We start from the raw sequence: 20,051 nt of genomic DNA on the forward strand, positions 1-20,051 counted from the left end.
GTGTGGTTCTGTGTGTTTTATAACTGAGGCCAGCTTGTCATTCTGTTTCCTTTACTGTCCTTGTCTGGTTTGGGGGAAAAGGTGTTATAATCCCAGAACGTGAGCTGGGGACACACGTTTCCCTAGCGTTGTAATGTCCAGAAAAGATGATATAAAAAGTGGCCCCCCAATGACGTGGAGACGCATGTCAAGCCCATCTGGGAGAGCAGTTTCCTCTTTCTCTACTGCTGCCCCCTTTCTTTGATTTTCTTCAATTCCTTCTTTCCTGGGGGTATGAAGGTGACTGGTTTACTTTTTTAAATGGCTATAATTCTATTCAAAATTTCTACCTATGCCTGAGTCAATTTTAGGAAGGTACACTTTTCTAGAATATTTTTAATTTCATCTCAGCTTTGAACACTGGTAAGGACCGGCCACCACCATCATTAGAACGACCCGCAGCGTAGGCTAGTAGGTTAGTCTCTGCGGGCCCCTCACTCCCCTCTTCGTTTCTAACACACTTCAGCCGCGCCCTCCACCTTTGCTCGTGCTCAGACCTGCCCGAGTTCTGTCCAGTTTATTCTCCTTTTCAAAGACCTGACACCGGGCAGATTCACCACTTGCTGTGAATCTTCGTTCCCTTCCTCCTCCTTAGCTGGGTTTGTTGTGCTTTTCTCTTTCTAACCCACTGGCTGTGGTGCTTTCGTCATTTCCTTATGGTCATTTCGTAATCCCCACTGCAGTGTCTCCTTCTGTGAGCCCCCGAGGTGCAGGTGACATGCAGTGCATCACACACATTAAAGCACACAATTGGACAATTCTGACACACACACCCAGGAGACCGTTACCCCAAGGTGTCCTCACCCCTTGCTGCATTCCTTCCTTACTGTCCCTTCTTACTCTGGCCCCACCCTGGGCTACCACTGAGCTGCTTTTCCGTGGATTTGTTTGCATTTTCCAGGAATTTACATAAATGGAACCACACAGGGACTGTGTTTGTGGCCTGGGTGCTTTTAGTCGTAAGTACGGCTGTTCTGAGACCTGCCCACATTGTATACCTCACTGTCCATTCTTTTTTCTTCTTTCCTGAGCGGTGCTCCGCTGCACGGAGAGACCGCCGTTTGCTCACCCCACACTCAGGGCCACCTGGGCTGTACCCCGTGTTTGACCTTACAAAGACGGTTGGGTACATGGCACCACACATTTGTCAAAATCCACAGAAGAACACCACCAAGAGTGACCCTGATGTAAACTATGGGTGTGGGGTGATGACGGGTCACTGTAGGTTCATCAGTTGTAACAAGTGTCCCATCTGGTGGGGGTGCTGACAAGTGTGTGGGGGAGGGGTACATGGGAATCTCTGAACCTTTGTCTTAATTTTGTTATAAATCTAAAACTGCTCATAAAAATATCTTAAAAGTGGCTAAGATGGTAAATTTTATATTGTTTACAATTTAAAAAATCAATGGTTTTATCTACACTAGGGATAATTAATTATACAGAATATAGAGCAGATAAGATAATTATCACACTAACACAGAAAGTATAAAGTTCTAGGAATTCATCTGTCAAAAATTGCCTAACATGATGATATTCACGGATGGACGGATTTAACTTTATGTCAATTCTTTCCATTTCAATCCATAGTTTCAATGCAATTCCATATAAAATCTCAGGAAGATACTTGGAGACACTTGACAAGCTGATTATAAAATATGCACAGAAGAACAAAGGTTCGTAAAAAGCTACCAAAAGTTTGGAAAAAAAGAATAAAGAATGTCAATCGTATCCAACCAGAACTTCAAACACATTAAAATGTCAGAATAACAAATACCACAAAATTTGTGCAACTCCAGCTACCGATAGGCTGATACAGAATCGGGAGGGTAGGAACAGAACCATCGTCGTAAGGGAGCTGAGCATACGACAGAGGTGCCCTCACAGATCAGTGAGGGAATGATTACTCGATGGATGGTACAGGGAAAGCTGACTCACTATATTACAATTATAAAGCTATTCTTACTTACAATACAAATGTATTCAAGGCTTAGATGTGAAAGTAAAATCATAAAGGTTTTAGAAAAACGTATAGGAGAATCTTTTTATGCCATTAATCTGAGGAGGAATTTCTTAAATAAGCCCCTAAAGGAACAGATCTCAGGGTGACAAATTAATGGATAAAGTTACATCAAAATTAGGGGTTTCTATGCAATAAAAGTTGGTATAAAGTTAAGACACGGGCTTGGACTTGGAGAAGACACCAAATCGTCTCAAACCATTCAGGATTTACAATGTAAACTATAAATGGACCTTGTGTACATCCAGATGGAAAAGGCCTGAGGTCCAAAGACAAGTGGAAAGGATACAAATGGGTGATTCAAAGGGGCCAGATGGGTGGCTGAGATGCTGGACATTCCTGGTGAGAAGAGAAACGTCCACTAAAACCACAAGACAGCTGTTTAAAAATGTGGGGCGCTAACCTCGTGCGCTGTTTGTGTGAGTGTAGCTGGTGTGACCATCTGGGTGCGTGTGATGGGATTCTGTGAAGTCCCACACGCGTGTGACTCCTGGACAGCAAAGGCCTATCGTGACCTGTGTCTATGGGAGTTCAAGGCCGCCCTGCAGAGGGAGTTGGGGGAAGTCCAAGTTTCCCTCGTTAGGGAACGGACTTTGCATGGCCCAGGACTAAGAAGTAGTAGTCATCAGCAGCTGCCGTTACAGCGTCAGGGACAGTCCCCCAAACCCGGGGCTGAATGAAAATACAAGATACAAATGGGATTGAAAGACAATACCATTTCTATAAATTAACCACACACACACAAACACCCCAAAGTGACACCACTGTGTATTTTTCAAGGACACACACATGCACACACACACACACACACACACACACGAAAGCACATGGAAGGTGGGTGCGAAGGCCACGTAATACGCAGACACATCTTGGAGGCACCTGTGCTGGGGTTCGGGATGGGAGGGTGGCCTACAGTGCAGGATGAGTGCGGCTCCATCCTGAGATTCCCTGACAAGACGCATTAGAGAAAATCAACACAGGCTCAAGCCCAACTGAGAAGATGTGCACGTACGCGCATCAGCTCTGAGACTGTGGGAAGGGCCGTCAGGGGTTGTTGGCCACGGCCACGGAGAACTCTGAAGACAGAGGACGTGTTCCATTTTACATGCCTTTCTACCATCCGCTCATTAGTCGTTCTCAATAAACATCTGTTAAAGGGTAAAGATCTGCTGCCCTGAGACCAGTGTCTGAAGAAACCCGGCTTCCTACAACCTGAGTGGAACCAGGCTTCTGAAATGTAACCCTTCTCAGGGACACGCCCAGCCTCGCCCTGCCACACCTGGGTGCTCTGTGCTCGAAGCACAACACAACACCAGTGATGGTGTCACATGATTCCTAAAATGTAAATACCCAAAATGTTAACTGAATGGTGAGCAGGCTCATTCGAGAGGCATCTACAACGAATGAGGAAACTGTTTTCTCTGGGAGCAAATTGCTTTAAAATGTCACAGTGAAACACATCAGTTCACCCCAGAAGCCCACATATTAAAACAACAATAAGCACTGAGATGCTTGTTCTAAAGGGCTGCAGTGGGAGGCCCAGAGCCTCCTGGTAAAGGCCCACCTCTGTCCCCTCGCGGGGGCCCTGGAGCCCCTTTCTAGACCCTTAGTCCTTCAAAGAATGCGGGGGGCGGCGGCAGGGCGGGGGGGGGGGGGGGGCGGCGGCAGGGCGGGGGGGGGGGGGCGGCGGCAGGGCGGGGGGGCGGTGGCAGGGCGGGGGGGGGCGGTGGCAGGGCGGCAGGGCGGGGGGGGCGGCGGCAGGGCGGGGGGGCGGCGGCAGGGCGGGGGGGCGGCGGCAGGGCGGGGGGGGGGGCGGTGGCAGGGCGGGGGGGGGCGGCGGGGGCGGGGGGGGGCGGCGGCAGGGCGGGGGGGGGGGCGGTGGCAGGGCGGCAGGGCGGGGGGGGGCGGCGGCAGGGCGGGGGGGGGCGGCGGGGGCGGGGGGGGCGGCGGCAGGGCGGCGGGCGGGGGGGGGGGGGCGGGGGGGCGGCGGCAGGGCGGGGGGGCGGCGGCAGGGCGGCAGGGCGGGGGGGCGGCGGCAGGGCCTTACCGCGCCATCTTGTCGCTGCAGGACATGGTGAGCAGCCGCTCCCCCTGCAGCACCCCGTCCCACGTCTGGATGCTCGCATTGGAGCGCACCGGGATGGTCCCCTCACCAGATTCTATTTTTGTGCGCAGCTGCCCTCTGGCTTTCCGATTTGGGTGTCTGTCTGCTGGTTCTGAGCGAGAAGAACAGGGTGAGAACCTACAGGTAGGCAACGTCCATCTCCTTCACTGAGAAGCACATCTAACAACGCCCTATACATTTAAAACACAGTTTATGCCCACATGTGCCACGTTTATTCTGCATCTATAAGGTACATGTACAGTTTAACATAAAATTGGACAGGAAAGCTATAAGACAAACCAAAGTCACGAAAGTGATTTCCTCAGGTGTTGGGGACATTACTTCTATCATTAAAATTGAGCTGAAGCAAATAGGACAAAATGCTAACATTTGCTAATTCTAGGTGATGGATATTTGACTGTTGGTTATATTTTTTCCTGTGTTTTTTAATTTTCAAAAAGAAATCTGTAAGGATGCAGAAATAAGCCCACAGGAAGCACATGCAAACGTCATATGAACACGGGTGCTTTAAATTTTCTTTCTTATATTTTAAAAATATTTAGCAATTTTCCGCAATGGGTGTGTACTGCTTTTATAATCAAGAAAATTAATACCATCAAACATTCTATTTGGAATAAATAACGCTTAAGCTTGGGAGGAGAGATGTGGACGCAAATTCAAATACAACAAAAGCACTAACTCACATGCAAAGAAAGGTGGGACCCGTACGACAGAAGTGGGGTCTCCCGTGTCATTAGTCCAAACGTGTTTCTGGAATTTCAGCCGGATACTCCAATGACACGTTAAACTGATCAGAGCTATGGAGGCTGATGTACCTGTCTGATTTAGAGTATATGCTCTCCCAATTTAAGTTCTGAAAACAATTTCTATGCCAATTACTTGGAATGTTTATTATGATCAACATTTTCATCCGTTAAAATTGTCTAATTAAATTAGTCATTGAAAAGAAAGACCTCATGCTTTTACCTACTCCTATCAGATCCACATTCAAGGCTGACATTTAAAAAGGGCAAAGGGCATCACGCAGGCTTTTTCCTTTGTCTGTGACTACGTAACCAGCACTGTTCGTGAGAAACCTGGGCGTACCTTCCAGGACTGGCTCGTGGGGGGAGAAGATCCTGGCGTCCCCGCAGGGCGACGTGCTGATGTACAGGTGGAACTGCACGCTGTCCTTCAGCGTGAAGCCCCCTCGTGGGGACTTCTGGAAGACGGACTTCTTCTGATCATCTTTGCTACTGAAACGAGGTAAGTTGCAAAATTAACTTTACAGCCGTGTGCAGTCAAAACTCAGTCTGTCTGGCTCCCAGTGGCTCTCAAGGGCAAGCAGGAGTGTGAACTGGAACCTTCCATGTCCCGATACTCCACACTGCTCTTGTCGCTAACAATGGATGGGCATGTCCTCGAAATGCGAGTACTTCTTTCCTTCTCATTTCTGATTCAGACACAGTGGCTACGCAGAGAACTGGCTTTGAGAGGAAAAGCAGTTTAGACACACGATGGGCTGATTTGGGGCACAGTGAGTGGAACACAAATGACTGTGTTTACCAGGCTGTTGAGCTGCATTTCGATCCCAGCGCCTGGAACGAAAGCGCGGGGTCTAACACTGGCCTGCGACCTGCATGCGTGTGCTGGAATTTAGCCAACCCTGGGAGACGGGCTCCACCCACAGTGTCACCGACAAAGTTACTGCTTGGAGAATCGTCCCGTGAGAGGTTTGATGGGGCGGGGGAGGGAAGACTGCCTGAAACAGCCTCCTCGGCGTATCTCCTCACCAAACTTACTTCAGGTACAGCTCCAGCTGTGCGTAGAGGAATCTGAGCAAGGACCGCCGGGCTATAATCTCCGCGTGGCAGTCGTTCAGAGCCAGGCCGCGGTCACTCATGTACTCCCCGTTGATACATTTCGTTCCCGTGGAAACACTTATCACCTTGGCATCTTTGACGTCTGTGCCTGAAAAACAAGAGACGCCCCTCATGTGCATCACGGTCACGTGCCTGACAAGCATCCTCGGTGCCTCCAGTGGCAGAGAACGCGCTCGCGTTCACAGCCACACCGCCTGCCCCGACCTGGGCAGACTCAGGCCTGCACAGGGCGTGCTGGGCGACATTCCTGGGTGCCCGCACCCTCACTATTCAGCATGCAGCTTCTCCACCCAAGGTTACCTCCTCTGGAAGGCACCAGCCTCTTCCTGAATGTTCCCCATTGGACACGGGGAGGAAGCACTGGGAAGGTGGACCGCGTGTTCTGCTCATTAATCTGGAAATCAGCGTCAAAGTACTAGAGAGGTCAGGAGGGTTACCCACAGCAGAGGGACGAGGAGGAAAACAAGTAACTAAGCATGTTGTTAGGAATCTGTCACCATCTAACCGTGCTGGAGGGACACTCTCCGCACGGGAACGCCCAGAGAACCACCACTGTGACAGTAACTTTGTCGACAGACATGCTGCAAAGACCCTGAATGTCACTGGTTACGGCACCACGTGATGGCACTAGGCTGGGCCAGGTAAGGCATTCTCCCTTCATTCCCACAGCCTCTGAGGTGCATGCTACTACCGTCTCCATTTTCCAGATGAGGAAACTGAGGCAGAGAGGTTAATAACCTGCCCAAGGTCATTCAACCACTGGCAGCTGTCTGAGGTCAGAACCGCGTGCCAGTTGCTACACGGTCCTGCCTGCAGACGTAAATTGTGGCTTTGAGCAGTGGTCCCAAGTGAAATTGACACTGAGGTGCAAATGCTGCCATGAGGACACATGCCTCTTCCAAGGTGGCTGAAAGCTGGTGACAAACCCATCAGCTCCCTCGAGCAGCTGAGCGGCCGTGCATCCCTGCTCAGGGAACTGCTGTATTCAGTTAAGTAACAAGTAACAGTCAGGAGACAGGGAAGAGGGAGGAAAACACAGGCAGCACACGTCACAAAAACCTGACAGCTGAGCTGGTGTTCAGAGTTCATTCCATCCCTCAGACACACGCTCGGCTGGGCCAGAGCAAATGTCACGGCAAACGGAGGACACTATTAAACAGTCGTCACATTTCTCTAGGGCGCAAGGGGGGTCAACGCCAAGGATTCCGGAATCATGTCCTTCCCCCAGTGGGACAGAGAGCTACCTCGGGGAGGACACAGAGGGCAGGTTTCCTCCCGGCTGGCTGGGATGGACACACGGCCATTCCCGCTCCTCTCCCCCTGGCCCCCAGGGCTCGCTTTCTGTGCGTGGCCATGGACGCTGCGAGAGGGCCCCCGCCATGTGCCAGGGGTCCAGGCGCAGGCCAGGCTGTGGCTCCATTCCTAGGAGTCACCCTCGGAGCTGTGGCACAAGGACCCAGTCCTGGGCTGTGGGAAGGGGACTCGGGAGGGGTCCTTTCACCGCTGGGAACTTGTAGACAAATTTAACAGATTCCTTCTGCCATCCCAAGCCGTGCCTTTGCCCGCGGGCTTCCAGCCATGGCCAGAGCCCCCCCTCCTCTGTGAGTCACACAGAAACGCACACGGCAGCATTCACGTTCGCGGCTAAGTCAGACATGTCCTACTTTCAAGGGAAGCGAGAGTTAGTAAGGCCGCTGCTACCTTCACGCACACGACTCTGGGAGTCCGTACTATCCCAGGGCTGCTCCAAATGAGAACTGGGAGCAGAGATGAACACTGAGGGGAAAAGTGTAAGTGCAGTCCCTCGTTTGCAGATGGCAGACATTTTGAAAAAGAAGGGAGAAAGTGCTTTCCTGTTAGAGTCAGAGATTTTTATAGCTCAAGCTGTGTACCTGTTGTCATGACGATCCCAGCAAGAACCTTCCTGCGAGCGTGGGGGGAGGAGAAGTTGTCCGTCAGGTCGGCGAACTTGTCCAGGACCAGGCGGGCCACAGCATCGGCTAACACCTGAGGACCACAGCAGGGGTCAGGCGTCCGCACGGCCTGCCAGCGAGCCGTGCTCTCCCTCAGGTGACAGCATACATGGCTTCTCTTCTGGAGACTCACACAGGTCGATGTGGCAAGCGTGTGTGTGTGCGTGAGCACATGTGTGTGCATGTGAGCATACATGTGTGACAGTGTATACAGGTGTATGTCAGTGTGTATACATGTGAGTATACATGTGTACATGTGTGAGCATGTGTGAGCATGCGTGCATGAGCAGCAGACATGTCGTGCATGTGTGAGCCTGCATGAGTGTGTGCGTGCGTGCATTTCCTCCAAAACGCTCCTCGGAAGCAGACGTCCCAGGAGCACGAGAGGCCCTGGCTGGACCCCTCAATGTCTCCGAGGACAGGGCAGCCCAGAGCCCACACCCCTGCAGGTAAGGCTCGCCCATGCCTCATTGCCACAACACGCCAGCCGGCCCTCCAAGGAGCAAACCCAGGCGTAGGGCAGTGACAGTACCTTCCCGGGTCACCTGCCTCCCGCCCTCCACTGCTCTGCCACCCGGGCTCTCAGGGAGTGTCCAGGTCAGGCTGGCGAGGCCATGGGCATGCCCTTGGGCGTGACACACAGCGTCATGGGCAGGAGAAGGGCAGTTTGAAGCGTGATCAAATGAAAGCATTGTAGGCTTTGCACCTGCCTGGCAAAGGCACTGCCTGTGAGATAAGCCTCTCGGTAATTTTAGTGTGTACGACAAGTCCCTGGCTCAGGACACACGCTCAGTACCCAGCACTGACCAGGGCCCCAGGGCAGTTACAACTTAGATCCAATGATACTAGAATGTCCTCAAGGCCAAACCTTTAAAGGGAATGAATTAAATGACATCTGGAACCCTTCCATTGCTATGTCAGAGACCCGACAGCCACTTGCCGTAAAGGGAGTGCTTCTCAGAAACAAACACATCTGTTAAGATTTGGGACACTGCTTCTTTGTACAGCTCATGATTTACCTGGGATAAAACGAACCCAGTGTCCTGGGAAACGACGCCTGGCAGGAGTTTGTGCAACCAGCCAATCTCACACCTGTTTTGACAACCAAATGGCCAAATCTATTGTCCCCAGCTTGGCCCTTAATAAAACATGCCCCAAATGAACAGAAAAGTCACCATCCTAAGTGATGACTTATTTAGAAGTACAGTTGTCAGGATGTTTTCCTCCTGTCACTGCACCAGGCAATTCCAGCGAGACCCAGAAGACAGCACTCAACACAAGACACATAGAGAGTGGACAGGTCAGGGTGGGGTCCGTGGGCCTCACACTATACTTGGCAGACGTGTCCACGGTACGATCTGTGCGCAGGAAACGGGGTCAGACCACAGACAGAAACACAGACATGCAAACACAGTGGGGAGGGTGTCACAGACAAAGGACAACACACTCCAACTTACAAAGAAGGAAAAAGCAGTGAGAGGTTAGGGATAAAAGTTTCGTCTCGTGTGGGGTTAGGGTATCCTCACATTCGGAGCAAAGCAGAGGAGTTGAACGAGAGCTCAGAGACACTTGGATGGTGGTCGGGCACTTCTGTAGACACACCTGTTCAATGGGGGCATCTGTGCACCTGGCTTCTGCCCCTAAAGGGGCTGCTACCTCATTCTCTAGGGACAATGGGACTGTCCCTCTAAATGGGGCAGGTATAACCACAGTCACATGCTCCTGGAGCCAAACCCACAGCGCCACAAGCCCGTGGCACCGCCTGCAACACTCAAGGCTGAGCGTGCTGAGGTGTGGCAGGCCACTCCGATGTCACTCAATGGTGACAGTGCTCTGCTCACGTTTGGTTTTAAACCCTCTGGTGCCACCATGAGCACCATGAAGGCGCACACCACAGAACCGGGGGTGTCCACCAAGTCCCGCACGGGCTCTCGGGGAGCGGTGAAGAGTTATACCCAGTCTAGCTGTGCGTTTGGAAACTTCCAGGGCAAAGACTATGAGCCCAGAAACAAAGCCATAGGGCTGATTTTGCAAAGGCCACCCCAGGTCCTCCAGGAAAATAAGGTCACATCCTGAGCTAGTGGGCGGAGCTAGTGGGGGGGGGCACTGTGAGCAGAGACGGTGTCCAGCTCCTCTCCCCCAGCCTCACTGGCCTAGGACCAGAGATCCAAAACTACTGCTCGCCACCTACAGTACTTGGGGCTGGGACGGCCCTGCCCACCGCACCCCCCCTCAGGAGGCTTCCCTGACACCCCACCCCAGTGAAGCTGCACAGGCCCAGTGCCCCCAGGCCGGGCTCTGGTCACTGCTGTCCCAGAAGCGGCCTGGGGACATGGGCTGTGGCGCATGCGGGCGTCACCCTGCCTCCCGCTGGGTGTCACGTGTGCACTGCAGCACTGCCATCTGGGAGGCAGACTATTCGACTTCAGTTCTCTGCCCTGTGACCTGTGATGCTGAGGGCAGATAGGTCACATCAGAACTACTTTGAACTCAGGATGAAATAGCTTAAGAAACAGTAAACCCTGAAAATAAAAAATCACTGGGGAACTAGTGCCCCTGACTTGTAAACTGATAAATGGACTAATCGTTGTCATGAATAACGCTAAGAGGTTACCACTAAGAAGCAACTGTCGGGTTCATTAAAAAAAGCAGCAGAATACTTTGTGTTGCTGTATGCTGATGCTGCGTTTGGTTGCTTTAGGCAAAATCAAATAGATTTCCTTCTTTTAAAACTCAGAACTACTGGTCATCCCAGAGGACACCTGCACAGAGGTTTCCCTACTGGGCTCAGAGGGAAGGAGCAGTGACACTCCCGGGTCCTTCCAGGAGAGAGCCAGCTACCCTGTGTCAGCTCTGAGTCCGCCCCTTTTCTGATCAGACCAGTATGGATTTTATCTCCAAACCGAGTAATATTTTGACAAGAAGACTAAATAGAGAAGAGGGTCAGAACTTCTCCCTAAAAGGCTGGTTTTCATAGACCTGAGAATTTTGGATTTGCAAGAAAAGCAGCAGGACAGCAGCAGAGCTCAGAGGGGCAGCTCAATGCCCTTTCTCCTCCACTGAAGCTGGTCTGAGCCCACCCTCCCTGCACTCTGATCTTGGGGGGTTTCCAGGACCAAAGTCTGCGTACCCGCCCACGCCAGCTGGACAGGAGGGAGGCCCACTGGTCTGTTGGGGATCCTGGGTACAGAGACTCCAGCACCTGGTGGGCCCTGGAGCGTGTGCTGAGAGCCCCGTCCCCTTGCACACACGCTCCCTGGTGCTGTGGGCTCACTCTCTGCGTAGATGGCCCCTTGGCCTCAGGATGCAGAGAGCAGCCAGTCCTGCTGGGGCCCCGATACCCTGACCTGATGGGCCAGCCTCACTCTTGTGCCCAGAGTCCCCAGACTGTGAGGAAAATACCCTGAGAGGGCAAGTCCGGCGGTTCATACCCCCCGGCCCCCCACATCCCTCCTCCCCCAAAGGTGCCTCAGGATGGGCCCCCACAGGGGGGGCCACGTGGGCAGGGGTGGAAGGGGCCGTCCTCCGGTGCAGGCTCAGCCTGGGGAGGGCCGACGGCACTGCTTGATGACCCTGCGCTGCTGGCCGTGGCCCGGCTCCCCAGGCAGCACGTGACCGTGGAGGAGCGCCTGCCCAGCAGCCACTTCCTGCGAGCGCGTCTGGCTGGGACAGAGCGACAGGAAGCCAGGTCCTGTGCAAGAGCAGGCACGGCGAGGCACGAGCGCACGGCTCCTCACCTGCGGTGAGTGTAACTGGAGGCCCTCGCTGGGGACGGGCTGGCGAGACGGAGTCTGGTCCAAGTGCAGGTTGAAAACGGCGGCCAGGGCGGACTGCGCGGCGCGGGCCTTGGCCAGCTTCTTGTTCCTCCCCGAGCCCTCGAAGAACTGGCCGTCCACGACCACGGACATGACGAAGTTCTTGGCGTGGCTCTCCCCGCTCTCGGACAGGAAGTCGTACTTCAGCCCCGGGCGCAGCTCGTTCAGGATCATCACGGGATTCTTCCCGCTGGGCGGGGGGAAGGGCGGCGGGACGGGGAGCGGCGGCTGCACGAGGCCGGCGGACACCGGCGACGCCGACAGGCTGAGGTCCCCGCTGGAGCTGAAGGAGTCTTCGCCGTTGGCACCCATGCAGAACGGCACCTCCGACCTGTCCGGGGCCTCGAAGCCGTTGAAGAGCGTGTCGGGGAAGTCAGCCTGGTCGGACGTGAAGTCGGCGTTGGCGGACAGGCCGCGGCCCATGGCCAGGTGGGCCTCGGAGGCGTTGGGGAACTGCACGAAGGAGCGCAGCGCCTTCTCCGCGGCCTGCAGCTTGGCCTTCTTCTTGGTGGGGCCCGAGCCCTCGAACACCTGCCCGTTCACCTCCACGGACATGAGGAAGAGCGGTGCGTGCACAGGCCCCGTCTGCGACAGCAGCGTGTACTGCAGGCCCGGCTTGATCTCGTTCAGCTGCATCAGCGCGTTCTTGGGCAGGGCCGGCCCCGGCGCCCGCCGCCTCTTCTTCAGGCAGAACTTGGTGTGGCCATTGCTGCCCTCGTCCAGGGGCCGTTTCCGGCTGGCGCCACCGCCACTGCCACTGCCGCCCCCGTTGGAGAGCAGGCAGCCCTCGGCCGGCCCTGGAGCGTGGCCGTCCCTGGGGGGCACGCTGTCCAGACCGCGGTTTTCCTTAGCATCTGTGCCGCTCGGACCTGCGGTGCCCAGAAAGAGCAACTTACAACGCCTTCGTTGCAGGATCTTGTAAATGCAAAATTTATAGATTCCTTTACCTCTTTGTAACTGGGTAAGTGATGTGTGCTCAGACATTCTGCTCCCGGGCACTGAGCCAGGGGCTGTGGGCCTGACCCGCCGCAGGAGAGCTGACGTACTGCTCAGAAACGGCTCCTACCGTTATTTGCTATCACCAAGGCCTGTGCATTAAGGGTGAATTTTTAAATACTTTTTAGGAGACTACTCTGAAGCACCTGCAGATAGATACTTTGTTCAAACTTACCACAACGTGGGACAAATTAGCTCGGGGAGACCTGACCTTAGTAAGTCTCATGATAATATTGCCAAGTGTGTTTAGTTTAGCATTTTCTGTCTGTTCCTTGGCATTGCCTCTCACACTGGGCTTTGAATTGCAGTGTCTCCCAGAAGAGGTAACGTATCTAAATACAGGCTAATTAGTTCTTCAGGTTTGAAACATTCAATCAATATGTTAGTTATCTGATTCAGTTCGGGGATCAATCTTAGGTATCTGCTTATGTAATTATGTAAAGTAGTCTGGCCTTTTAGAAATTATTTTTGAAAAATACAGCTTTTTCACGAGTAGTCACTTAAAATTTTTCACTATACATGGGGATTGATTTACATCTGAATTCTTAATTCCATGACAGGCAAAAATCCATAAGAACAAGATGTAACACTGCAGGTGCAGGCAGGCCACGACTCCCTAGCTCCAGTTGGCAATTTCGTCTTTTTTTAAAACGTATTTGATGGATTTCCAGAATAACTTGGTTATCCTACCTTTTATATTTATAATTAATAAAGATAATTTTAGGACTCTAAAAGTTCAGGACAAAATAAATATGATTTTAATTTTAAAAAGGGGAATTACTATTCTCTCTAAGTTTATCAAGCTCTGTAACAAAGAGAACGGGAAGTAGCTCCCGTTTTCCTGGCTTGTCTCCCCAGGCCGTGGGCAGCTCAGGGAACAGGCGTAAGACAGGGCGCCATGCACTGTTGATGTGACAAACAACGGGACTCAAAGGCTGACCACTGCTTTCAAAACTCCGCCATAAATCTCTTAACTGGAGTGTTTGGGGCAGTTGTCAACCATTTTTCAGCGCCCAGCGTGCTGGGCGGGTCTAGTTTCACTATGTGACGTAAAGCAGACTGTCATCACGCTAAGCAAGCCGAGGAAGGACTGCGTGTCCACTCCATCAGCTCTCCCCATGGAGGCCTAACGTGACGGGAAGTCTGGGCCGCCGGCTGCCACGCCAAGAGAAAGCTCTGTTTCCCAGGCTGTCATCATCCAGCCGAGAGGTAAGGAATTGGCTCTGATTTAAACACAGCCCGTGGGAAATCCGCGTGTCCTGTCGCAGAGGCCGGGACGGACACGTGCTCTCTGCACACACCACTTCTCCCAGTTGACAAAGCTGACGGAACAGACACTAAATTTTCATTTATAACATCCTCCAGCAAAAGCTCGATAGGTTACTCGTCTGGGTGCTTAGAGGACACAGAGGGCTAACAGGGCAGGGCGGGGCAGGCTGAGGAGCAGACAGGAGGACCTCACAGGTGTGGAGCGGCTGTGGTCAGCCAGCAGTGCAGACGCTCAGCGCCACGCACACGCGTGCACCAAGCCCGTATTTACAAGCTCCGAAATACCCCGATGCCTTCCTCTAAGAGACAAAACAAGCAGTAGTGGGCCGGCAACCTGGGATGATAAGAGAAATGCACTTTCCATGACACAGTCCACATACATTCTGAGTTCTTGTTTGCTTCAGAAGCACTGAAAACTACTCACACTCCATCTTATTAAAAACACTACTACGTAAAGAAAAAGAAATGTTAGAAGTGGAGAAAGACAGCCCTTAGCGCAACTCTTCTTAAGCAGATGCTTTCTCTCGGCACATCACGTTACTTTAGTTCACAACTGTGAATACTCATCATGATAACATTTTCCGTTGCTTCCAAGGTGACAGGAAATACAGAATTGGCATCGCTAAGTTTCAGCATTGAAGCAGCAGCTTACCTTTCCAAGAATATTATCTGTTGGCTAAGCTACCCCAGGAGCAGTGGGACAGTTACGTGATCTACGCTCCGGGACGGTTCCAGCCAAGCAGGTGACTGCCGTGGACGACATCCCGCTGTCCTGACAAGGAGACGGGGACAGTCGCACGCACACTCTGCACAGGCAGAACCGGAGGTGGCAGGTGGGACTGACAAGGAGATACGTAGGCTGCTTCTAAGGGGACCTCACGAGAGGGCTCGGAGGGGATGCCAACCTGAAGGCAGCAGCCACCAGGCTGCCAGAGGCCACACACATGTGACAGCACAGAGCATGGGCCACGTGTTTCTGAAACAGCACCTGTCAGGTTGTTCATGCTGGTGTCCATCCACACGGACAGGGACTGGCTTCAACCAGAGAGAAGGTCTCCTGTGCGGTTTCTGGAACGCAGGCCCAGCCCACCTCGTGTTGCCACGACGGCCATGGAGCAGCCTGCCAGGCCGAAGCCCTCTGCCTAGAGAGCTCGGGGTTCCACGGCCTCAGCCGGCCGGCTCTGGGCAGGTGACAGGGCAAGGGACTGACCTGGGCTGTCACTGGTGCCTGCTCTCAGCATAAGGCCACTCATCACTCGGCCCTGCGTGTCCTTGCTCCGGAGCAGGTGCACACAGGCCAGTACCATGCACACACATACACCCCCACACACACACACCCCTCACACACCACACACATGCCCCCACACACACACCACACACACACACACCCCTCACACCACACACACGCACCCCCACATATCACACACACACAACACACACCACACCACACACACCACACACACACCACACACCCCTCACATGCCACACACACACACCCCTCACACACCACACACACACCACACACACACCACACACACACACCCCCCTCACACCACACACACGCACCCCCACACACCACACACACACCACACACACACCACACCACACACACCACACACACGCACCCCCACACACCACACACACACAACACACACCACACCACACACACACCACACACACACACCCCTCACACCACACACACATGCCCCCACACACACACCACACATACACACACCCCTCACACCACACACACGCACCCCCACATACCACACACACAACACACACCACACCACACACACACCACACACCCCTCACATGCCACACACACACACCCCTCACACACCACACACACACACCACACACACACCACACACACACACCCCTCACACCACACACACCACATACACACACACGACCACACACAGACACACACACAGGCGTCAGGCGTCAAGTGAAAGGGCTGCACTCCCCTTACTACAAGCTCTCAGCTTCTGTGGGAGCCTTTAAACCTTTTTAAAAAGCACTGCTATCTGGGTTAAAGATAAATCAGAAGGGAGAAGTACGTTCACTGAACTTTTCACAGACAAAGCTGAGAGGGGAAGCTGGCATGGCCGAGTCCCTCCGTCCCCACCCCCAGTGAGGACACTGTGGGAAGGAGAAGGGCCCAAAGGTGAGTTTCGGGCCACTCCAGTCCTAATATTAACTCATTAAAGTCTGGAAGCTTAAGATCAGCAGACTCACGTGAGCCCCTTCCCTCAGAATTTAGGGACAAGCCACAGTGTTTGAATGGAAAATTTATGTACTGCCATGCCTAATGGCCAGCGATTTAAATCCATCCCCAAGGTTATGTGACAGTTGTACAGACGGAAACCTGGCGAGCATCCTGAGAAGCAGGCCATGACTTAGTGTGAAGCAGGTGCTTCATGAGATGCCCCTGGAGGCACATGCACGTCCCGGCCCAGGCCTGTCACCAGGAGTGACAGCCCCGGACACGCGGCTGGAAGGGAGATGCCCACGGTTAACAGAGAGGGTATCACACACTCAAAACATGCCACTGCCATTAGCCCGTATCCGAGGAAAATTACTTCCCCAAACTAGTGTCATGAACTAAATTGACAGAAACACTAAGACTGTGATGAAAAACTGCGACTCGACAGGACACAACAGGCCTAGACCTTACTCATGTTTTCTTCATCTTCTAGCTCCATGGCAAAGTGCTTTGGGAGGGTTCTTGACTGGCGGAGACTGTTTCTGTCTGAAAGACAGCAAGAAAAGAACATTCAGTGGCCCGTCTTCGGAGCAGCGTGAGGTACGCCTCCTCTGTGGAAAGACGACATTATTACAAACGAAAGCGAAAACTCAGAAAATGAGGACGGGTCGGGCTGCCACCAGGACAGTGTTCTGATGCCCCCTCCTCTTCAGCACGTCACCACAGGACCCCCGAGGACCCTGCTGCAGGAGGGCGACGGAGGGGGAAGGGGCCCCGCAAGGAGGATTTGAGGGCCACGCTGAGGAGTGGGGGCAATTGCAGGGGTGGGACATGGAACGCTCCGAACCAGGGAGAAAGGTGACGGCGCTTACGTCTCTGAAGGGTCTCTCCTGTAGGCGGGGCTGCCGACAGGTGACGAGGACAGAAGCCAGCCCACCTGCACTGGACCTTTGCAGCCTTCTGGTCAGGTCGGGGAAGCAGAGCGGCCACAGCACCTCACTTCACACTCCCCCTTCTCCGTGGGGACGAAAAGTACATGCATGGGCTTGTTAAAATCTCACCTGAGTTCTCAGCCATGTATAGCTTAGTATTTTTGTTGGCTGGAGAAACCACAGGAAATCCTCAAAGAATCACTGCAGTTACCTAATTATTAACAAATTTAAGAGTTCCCTCTTTCTAAATAATTGGCTGTACTTTGCACGACTGTACAAACACATGGTCTATAATAAAGCAGCCCATCAAATTGCAACTGAGGAAAAAGTGCAATCTGTCGCCACATGTCGTTTTATACGAATGAAATTTATGTTATAAAGCACTACAAGCAAATTCACTGCTTTTAGGAACAGTGACTAAAACGCTAAAGCACGCGCGTATCTCACAGATACCTCATGTGTCATGTCTAATCGACAAGAGTTTCTGTGACAGCCACTTATCAATTATGTCCCACCTCACGTGTATCTGGCAAATCTGTTGCTAAAAGTTAAATGAGTCTCTACCTGGAATCCTTCATTCGAGCTAGTGTTCCAGGTAGTTTTAAAAGCATTATTATTTTATACTCATTAATTACTTCTAGGTATGTTTTCTGAAAATCTGTCATGTGCAAAGCGGTGCTGGAACTACAAGACCTAAAATGAATCAAATTCTGTGACTGGGAAAGCGAAACACAAGCACTGTCTGGACAGCTGATTATATTTAGGAATTCCTGTTAATAATTTAGGTGCAGAAACAGTAATTGTCTTTCAGCGCTACATACTGAAGTTCTCAGAGATGGAATGGTCGTGTCTGGGATTTATTATTATAAGACGGCCCAGCGTGCTGGGATGACATGGCATGCGTTCTGGTCACTGCTGATGCTGGCTCATGGGCACGTGCGTTCACGATGCACTCAGTATTTGTATGTTGTGGGGACAGAGCCAGGAGTGCAGTTTCCAGGCTCTTGGCCTCACGTGGAAAGGTGCTGGCTCAGGTAGTAAATGGCCATCAACTGTGACTAGTTGGCCGTCAGCTGTAACCAGTGAGCCATTGGCCACTAATATAACTGCTGAGGCTATGCTAGCAAAAAATGGGGGCTAGCAAGGAGGTGGTGGCTGAGCTGGCAAGAGCGGATTGCAGTTAGCAAGTGAGGTTGATTGGCAGAGAGAGAATGGACAGCGGATTGCAGATCGTGTGGCTCCTGCTTCCTGTGTCTCCAACCCAGCCGCCAGCGAGAATATAGTGGTATGACTCCCCCATCTATGGCTCCGTGGGTGTTCCTTTTTGGCTTCACCATGTGCTGCGTTCTTATGTGGGGAGCACAACTAGAGACCCCAGAAGAGATCCCACGTGACTCCCTGCATGACATACATGTTTACAGTCCCATTATGGCAACTTTTTTAGTATATGTGCTGCCGAAGCGAGCACTCATTATGGCAACTTTTAATACGAAGTAATCTCCTTGGGGTCTAGAATGGAAGGTCGGACGCAGAGGCGTGCAAGACCACCGCACGTCCTGCGCAAGACGCAGGTGCTCTGAGGAGCCTCACGGCTGGAGGGTCAGGTAGGGAGCTGGGCGCGTGGCAGTTAAGCCAGGCCTGCAGGAGAAGGTGCAGCACGAAGAACGGAGGCAGATGGGGGGCGTGTGGGGAAGCACAGAGGGTGGTGAGATGCAGCCACAGCGTCTGGGGAAATGCACTGCCAGTCCCGGAAACAGCGCACGTGGAGCCCTGCTTCAGAAACAGGCAGAAGGGAGCCGTGTGGAGGGAGACGGAGCGGTGTCCTCCTCCTCCCCTCGGTACAAGTGACAGCCCTGACACCACACAGAAAGCAACCTGAGGGGGCTCTGAGGAGGGAGGGAGGAAGGCAGACCTGCCAGGACTCGAGCACTGTAGGGGACCCCAGGTCTTCCTTTGGTGTTGTTATCCCAGACTCGGAGCTGAAGCGGCCAGCAACCTGGAAACACCAACAGGCACAGACAAAAGACCCCACCAAACGCTGCTCTCCCTGGCAAAGGACCAGGAGAGGGCCCTCCGGGCCGGACAGGACGTGACTGATGGAACTGCCCTCCTCCAGCCAGACCCACCCTCTCTCCCAGCAAGGCCCGGGGGGCCTCGACTCCCCTTCCCTCCCACCCTGCAAGGCAGGGTCAGGGAGCCTGGACTCCCACCTACACCTGTAACGAGATGACGAGGTACCCGCCCCTCCCTGCTGGGTGTCAGGGAGGCCCAGTGGTGAGTCAGGACTCTGGCCCCGAGCAGCAGGGTCAGTGGAGGCCCCTGCCCTCATCACCGCAGTGTGAGCGTGGCAGCTCAAGCGCACGTTCAAGTGAAAGTCTCAGAATGTGGTATGTTCGGGTTCCAATAAAAAATCATTCATCACACCGAGAGCCAGAAGGATCTCAAACTGAATGAAAAAAGACAATCAACAGACACCAACCCAGAGACGTCAGAATTATCCGAGAAAGGTTTTCAAGCAGCCATCAGAAGGAAGAAGAAGCCATCATAAGGGAGGAAACCGTCTAGCTGATTTCAACACTCACTATGTGGCGTTAGTCACAAAGGCAGTGTGGTACTGCGAAGGACACACAGACAGACCTCATGGGGACAGCAGGACGCAGAGACAGGCCTCGATCAGGCAGCTCAGTGAAGGCGGGACAGCCTTGCAGTTGGAGCCACCAGGCATCCAAGTCTCGTGTCTGCACAGAAATGCACTCGACATGGCCCAGGGCTGGGCGCGCAACATACACCACACAGCTCCTAGGCAAGCGGCAG

General features: G+C 53.1%; 1 protein-coding gene across 10 annotated transcripts in view; it reads right to left on the reverse strand.

The window, feature by feature from the left end:
- ADARB1 (adenosine deaminase RNA specific B1) overlaps positions 1-20,051 on the reverse strand; it is a 117,522-nt gene that overhangs the window by 17,216 nt on the left and 80,255 nt on the right. For 8 of the 10 annotated variants that reach the window (XM_074323255.2, XM_074323116.2, XM_074323163.2 and 5 more), the window contains 6 exons: positions 16,777-16,851; positions 11,754-12,700; positions 7,936-8,050; positions 5,963-6,131; positions 5,268-5,416; positions 4,104-4,272 (listed from right to left, as the gene is read on the reverse strand). In XM_074323255.2, coding sequence (XP_074179356.2) covers positions 4,104-4,272; positions 5,268-5,416; positions 5,963-6,131; positions 7,936-8,050; positions 11,754-12,700; positions 16,777-16,804 — 1,577 coding nt within the window. In that variant the 5' untranslated portion in view covers positions 16,805-16,851. The remainder of the gene's footprint in view (positions 1-4,103; positions 4,273-5,267; positions 5,417-5,962; positions 6,132-7,935; positions 8,051-11,753; positions 12,701-16,776; positions 16,852-20,051) is intronic. The other 2 variants (XM_074323293.2, XM_074323368.2) reach the window with 1 other exon arrangement.

This window comes from Rhinolophus sinicus, chromosome 17 (assembly GCF_057876585.1).
Source record: "Rhinolophus sinicus isolate RSI-liver-muscle chromosome 17, RSI-T2T, whole genome shotgun sequence".
Taxonomy (NCBI): Eukaryota; Metazoa; Chordata; class Mammalia; order Chiroptera; family Rhinolophidae; genus Rhinolophus; species Rhinolophus sinicus.